Source organism: Saccostrea echinata, unplaced genomic scaffold (assembly GCF_033153115.1).
Source record: "Saccostrea echinata isolate AGI-Se365-2 ecotype Australia unplaced genomic scaffold, CSIRO_AGI_Sech_v1 ptg000028l, whole genome shotgun sequence".
NCBI lineage: Eukaryota > Metazoa > Mollusca > Bivalvia > Ostreida > Ostreidae > Saccostrea > Saccostrea echinata.
The window spans coordinates 7,285,285-7,292,233 of NW_026889777.1; the positions used below are offsets into that span (position 1 = coordinate 7,285,285).

At 31.5% G+C, this 6,949-nt stretch overlaps 1 protein-coding gene across 1 annotated transcript; it reads left to right on the top strand.

Annotated features, from left to right (window-relative positions):
- Positions 1-202: 202 nt before the first annotated feature.
- LOC133193967 (uncharacterized) lies at positions 203-1,901 on the top strand. Its single transcript, XM_061329878.1, has 3 exons — positions 203-244; positions 406-558; positions 784-1,901. The coding sequence occupies exons 1-3, from the start codon at positions 203-205 to the stop codon at positions 1,261-1,263; spliced, it is 675 nt and encodes a 224-aa protein (XP_061185862.1). The 3' UTR covers positions 1,264-1,901.
- The last annotated feature ends 5,048 nt before the right edge of the window (positions 1,902-6,949 follow it).

Consider the following 6,949-nt stretch of genomic DNA (forward strand, 5'->3'; position numbering starts at 1 on the left):
TTACCTACATATAAAGGTTGATATATCCAAATTGAATTTAAATTTCTTCATTTTTACTGGATTCCTAAAATTCATGAAAATCGTTATCCACATAGCGGATTCAATCAGATTTTTACAAAGCCTATCCCTTTACTCCCCATAAAAATATTAACAGCAGTAAAAAAGAAATTTCAGAACATATTCAAAAAATTCTATTAAACAGATGTGGACACTTAAAAATTTCAAGAAACTTTTAGAAAATAATGTAAGAAAGCCCGGGCCTTACTTAATTGGAAAACGGTTGGATGAAGGGTTGTAAGTTATGCTGCCATTGATAGTTTGATTGATATGAACCAATACTTGATGTTTTCAATTAAAGCCACCATCAAAACTTAATTTGTCATTTTTCAACTTGTTGCTTTGTAGTCAGTAAACACTGCCTCGGACCTTTCTGTCTTTGTAAGGACAGGAGTACTGCCCAGTAAAAAGGAGCCGATTTTACCTACTTGGGCGATTGTCTTAATTGCCATCGGATGTTCTCTGCTCATTCTTGGGCTGATCTATATCATTCTATGGAAGGTACAGCTTTCAAGTCTGAAATATATATAGGAAATTGAAGTGTTAATCATTATTCATTAGTGTCGTTGAAATTATGTCCATTTACCAAAATAGTTTTCATTTATTAACAATGCTGAAAATAACTAAACATGATGCTGTTATATGCTTAACTGATGAAGGCTTAAAACCTATAAAAACATGTGTAATCTTTATACTCTAGAGTTTTTGAAATGATTGTTGTTTTAGACTGGGTTCTTTGTTAGAAAATACAAAGAGGAAATGAAAGCTCGTAAGACGAACCCCGGGGAGCATGTGTTTGATAACCTGGCGAACGAATGCGCAAATGAGAAGGACCAAGCCGTTGAAAATCCTATGGATACTAACATTACAACTAACGAAGAAACTCCAACTGAAAGGAGATACAAAGCAGCAGATCAGCCTCAAACATCAAATCGGAGTGACTTAGTCATTAGTGGATTAAAACAATTAGAGGCAGAATTTGACGAACTTGAGTCACATCTGTATGACAATTCTGATTCACAAATGGAATCTTCAGACTACGTTCGTTTACACGAAGAAAGAAATCCACACGGTTACTCCAAACTTGATAATGGAGGTGCTAGGACTGAGTTTTCTGATTGTGCTCAGATAAACCATGTTAGTGAAAACCCAACCGATCGTGATCTTTTAGACGATTCGTCACCACTGGAGATCACCAGTCTTTGAAAAACCAAAGAAACAAATGGTGAAATATATTTTAGCAATTTAGTGCTTCATCAGCTATGTAATAATCACTATAAAAAATTTTTTGGCAAGCAGTGCATTTATAACAAATGCTTATTGAATAAGTTTTTAAGTATGCTTCACAAATGGATTAAATGTCTTCCGAACAAATTTCTATTAACCAATTTAGTTTGTTTTATTTTGTTTAAAATATTTATTTTGGATTATTACACATTTATACATCTACAGAATGACGGCAATTTTTCACTGACATTGAGGCATTTAAATCTCGGAACACGAGTTCAGTACGTGGAATTTTCATTGCTAAGATCTAACTATTAATGAAACTGATAAATGAATATAAATTGTTTCCTTTAGAGATGTAATACTAATAACCCCACAATTTTAATGTATATCGTTGTACAAAATTTTCATTGCTACTCCCACCCTTCTTCAAAGAAGCAAGAGTCTGATATTCAGGGAACAAGTCTATTGATATTAAAACTTTAACTCACCCCCCTAAATAAAGACACCATCTTTTTTAAATAGCATTAACTCTCAAACCGAGTAAAAGAATTTCTGTATGAAGCATTTATGCACTGTTCAAGTATATTCATAAACATTTTAACACAAAAAATAGTTTTAGGATATATATATATATATATATATATATATATATATATATATATATATATATATATATATATATATATATATATATATATATATATATAATTTTTATAAGTTTTAATGAGTTTTATCATTAGTTCCTTTGATATCACGTGTCAAAGTACAGAGGTATATATAGACCGAATCCTCCAAAAATAAAAATAACATATAATAGGATACACATGTACTTTCTAATAAAAGATTAGAGACCTTCTGTTAGTGTAAAAATGAACGTGATTTGCAGGTGTACAATGTATGTCATTTAAACAAATCAAAATTCTTTTCCAGTTATTGTATATTCAGTGAATACTCGGATTAACGGATACTTTCTAAAAATGGATTTCCTTCCTTACATTTGAACAGTCTTCCTTTAAACAATATTGTAACGAATGTATGCGTTGTATAAAAAGATACCAAATGTAGTCTTTTCATTAGGTCAATCCATATATAGAAATATCAACTTCAAACAAAAGTATATCAACCTCGCTCTTCGTGCCCGTCGATATGTCTCTCTGTGAAGTCGATATATCTCTGAATCAACCTCATGTAAGGGCTATATATGTATAATTGAGACTTTATAAATTGTGAATAAAGCAGGGGCATAATGTAAAATATTTTTGTCAACGTAATGTTACAATGTCACAATGATGCTAGGTATTCAATCAATTTTAATTACAAACATTCCTCCCCCAGAACTCCTCCACACACACATACACACCCAAAGGAATGATAGTCTGATATTCATAGGACCAACCATTAATATTGAAAATTTAATTCTATTCAAAATGAAAAATTGGATTCATCATATCTTCAGTAACAATCACATACATTCGGAACTGTTCGATACGGGTGGTATCACGATATCCCATATCAACGACCAGTCCAAAAACCCACACCAGACCGACGTGCAGAAATGCATATCAAACCGGAATATGTTTAAAAATTAATTAACTTCATATTTGAAAAAATGAACAGGAATAACAATTCATGTATAAAACATCTAGCTGTTGACTTTATATCAAGTTTTAAAATGACCTACAGATTTCTGTATTTAATTTAAAAGAAAGAAGTACATGTATATACATGCACCAAACTTTCTTAAATGACCTTGAAATGCAAAAGCAATTTATACGAACTCAAATATAAAGTTTTTAAATATATGATAAATAGAATAATAGATACTAAAATCCATTTCATATGTCAAATCAGTCCTTGGATCCTATATCTGCCCTCCGATTTTTGACCTCGGGCTCCCATGGGGCCACTGATACATGTATCTTATTGGTTTTAGTATTAATATTTTAGTATGTAATATTCTTTATTTATTGATTTTATGGGTTTACTAAAATATTCTTTATAGTGTCCCGAATCACAATTTTTTTTTTCTGTAAGCAGATGTTTATTTATTTTGATACTGGGTAGAAGTTTTTGTACTCAATGACATTCAATAAAAACACCTTTTATATTTATGATATATATATTTTTTTTCAAGTTTTATATTATGATTTGCTTATTAAACAGTAATAATATCCATTACTAAGTATATATTATAAACATTTATAATTTAGTAATATTTCATGTACTTCGTTACATATTTTTTGTCTATTTTGTTATTCTATTAATAATATGTATATATGAATTTCATACAATGAGATATATATATGTATGCAAACTTTGTAGCTTAAAAAGGTAGCTTTTAATATTCGTATTTGTTATTTAATCGTTTACATGATTTATAGTAAAATTGTAGCCATATGTTATGTAAGGTTATGGAATTAAAAAAAAGAACTTTGTGAGATGATTTTCTCTCTAGATACATTTTGACTTCGTACTAGATACATTTGGACTTCCAAAAGCGTACTTTTTTGGCAAGTTTTTTATTTATTATTTTTAATCTTGTTCAACATATAGTTCTAAATATTTATAGCGCATCATCTACACTAAAATATAAACAGTAGTGAAGGAGAAACTTCAGAAGTACTGTGCAACAACATACTCGAGAAGTGGTGTTAACCAGCTGCGGATACTTTTAAAAGTTCAAGAAACTTTTGGAAAATTTGACATCAAAAATTTTACCAAAATCAACAACATAAAAACGATTTTCAACATTATATACAACCATTCCCCACGATAAATTAAAGTCTAGGCTTTTTGAAATCATTGACAGCTGCTTTTTCAATAAAAATGGAACTCGTAAATTTACTTACACTGTACCTGTCCTTGGTCATTTGCAAAATTATTTTGTTAAAAAACATTCTAAATGTACACCCAGGTACTCTGAAGTTGAAACTAAAAAGATGCTTGAGTTTCTGATTGACAATTTCTATGTGGTTTTTGGAGACCAGATCTTCCAAAAATCTATTGGAATTCCCATGGGTACCAATTGCTCCCCGTTATTAGCAGACCTATTTTTGTATTCACATGAAGCAGAATTTGTTACAAATCTTATATGTGAAAAGAAGAAAACACTTGCTGTGGCCATCAACTCGAAATTTAGATATATCGACGATGTATTGTCAATTAACCATGGTTTTTCCATTCTTTGTCGATACGTTATATCCCGGTGAGCTTGAAATAAAAGATAACACAGAGTCTGACACATCTGTTTCATATTTGGATATTTTACTAGGAAAAAAACTTAATGGTAATCTAACAACCAAACTTTATGATAAACGTGATGACTTTAACTTTTCAATCGACAATTTCACTTACTTATGCAGCAATATTATACCTTCATCACCTGCGTACGGGGTTTATATCTCTCAGTTGATTCGATACACAAGAGCATGCTCTACGTATGAACAATTTCTAAAACAAGGTAAGTTATTGATAAACAAAAGTCGTAAGTTGTTTGGTCGATACAATGACCTTGTCAGAAAATACAATTAATCATTCAGTCATATGCTGACTTACGTTTTTCATACTAATTGTTAGGCCATTATTTACACACTGAATTGTCTACGGATTTTTCTGTTATTTCCCGATCGTGACAAGGAGCACACGGCGGGTGTGACCGGTCTGCAGGGGATGCTCACTCCTCCATGGCACCTGATCCCACCTCTGATGTTTTAGAGGTCCGTGTTTGCTCTGTTCCAAAATTTGTATTGTTTAATGGACTTTTGAGCTTGAATACTGTTCGTTATCTCCACATATTCCACAACATAGCAATGTAAAATCATTATTTAGGGTTAATTTGTGTCTTTTAAGGCAATATTAAGATGATATAAAATAGAAACGTGAAAGAAAATGAAGATAAACAATCTAAAGGAAATCTACAAACAATACAAGTCTGTGAAACAGGGAACCGGGGATATTGTAACAAGCCTCCCTGTTGGAACAATAACACATTGTTTAACTCGATATATCCCTGTGAACTTGGAAAAAAGACACCACTGAGACTGCCACATTTGTTTCATATGTATGAATGTTTTACTGATTATAGACGATGAGGGCCAACTATCAATTAAATTTTATAACCATCAAGAAGTAGTAATATTCCGCTATCATCTGTATATGGTGTTACTATTTCCCAACTTATTTGATACTCAAGAGCATTACCCCGAGTGCGATATATTTTTAACCGATACAGGCTATTGATAAAGAAATTAATAGGGCAGGGATTTCAAAAACCCCGATTAAAATCAGCATTTTGTAAATTCTATGGTCGTTATAATGACCTTGTTTCACATAAAACCTATCATTAGGTTGTATTTTTGCTGATGTGTTCCAGACCAATACGCAAGTTTCGATATTATCTCCCTTAGCGCTCTCTTTCTTTACGGAGTGGAGTTTTGTTTTTGCGTAAACCGACAGGTTGGAAACTCATTTTTATAAGAAAAATGATAAATCTTATATAAAAAAGATACATCAATTCTATTTGAACGAATATGTATTTCGCTATAGGCCAAGCAAATATCCAGTTCGTCCGAACAATTCCGAGGAATAAAAATTTACAAAGGAAAACAAATTTTTCAAAATTTATCTATGAAAGTTATGGCCGACATGGATTTTTGTAAATTTGCTATTAAAATTGAAAATTATATAACCTTAAAAAAGAAAAAAAAGAAAGATTAATGCATTTGCTTACGAGGTCATTATAATAAACCAGGAATTTTCGAAATGCTGACTTTTATTAAAACTGTCGAAATCCCTGTAACATCATCTTATTTGTCAGAATCCTAAAATCTGTTTAAAGTTTGATCGTACTCAGAGCATGCTCTAGTGTACCGAAAAAATTTGGGATACTTAAACACTATATGCAGGTGATAGTGGAACATCACTACATATATACATGTACAATGTAAAAATTAAATTGGAAGAGCCGATTCGGAAGTCCTCTCATTTGTCATAGAGTTTAGATGTTAGTGGGTCATAACCGTCTACAACCAGTAAAATATCAAAATATGAAAATGAATTAATGATAAAGATCGACTGTGATGCATCCAATATGCGATTTTTATTGTGTGCTAAAACACAACAGCTGAAATATGAAGATAACTATCAGTAATCAAGCTCAAAAGTCAATTGAAATGACATGGCAGTAAAGCATATGTCTCTAAAAACGTAACAGATGGGATCATGTGTCATGGAAGAGAAAGCATCCTCTGTCGACGGGCACACTTGCTATGTACTCCTTGTGAAGATCGATTAAATGAAAAAAAAATCTGAAGACAATTTATTGTAAACAATAATGGCCTAACAATGATAAACTCAGTCAACATTCGACTTAATGATAGATTGTATTTGCTGATAAGGTTCAGTTCAAACAAGACTGTTTATATTCTTGTTTCATCAACTTGATTGTCAATAACTTGCATCAATTTAGAAATTGTTGGTACGTAGAGCATACTCTTGCGTATCCAATCAACTGGGAGACATAAACTCCATATACAGGTGATAAGACTATATTGCTGCATTAATAAGCGAAGATGACGATAGAAAAGTTGAAGACATGGCGCTTATCATAAAGTTTTGTAGTTAGTTCGACATGAACGTCTTTCTCTAGTAAAATATCCAAATA

Excerpts from the sequence above, each read along its gene's own strand:
- LOC133193967 (XM_061329878.1), top strand. The coding sequence starts at position 203 with ATGTGGACACTTAAAAATTTCAAGAAACTTTTAGAAAATAAT. Across the intron at positions 245-405 it reads AGAAACTTTTAGAAAATAAT|TCAGTAAACACTGCCTCGGA; the intron begins GTAAGAAAGCCC and ends GTTGCTTTGTAG. Across the intron at positions 559-783 it reads TCTATATCATTCTATGGAAG|ACTGGGTTCTTTGTTAGAAA; the intron begins GTACAGCTTTCA and ends TTGTTGTTTTAG.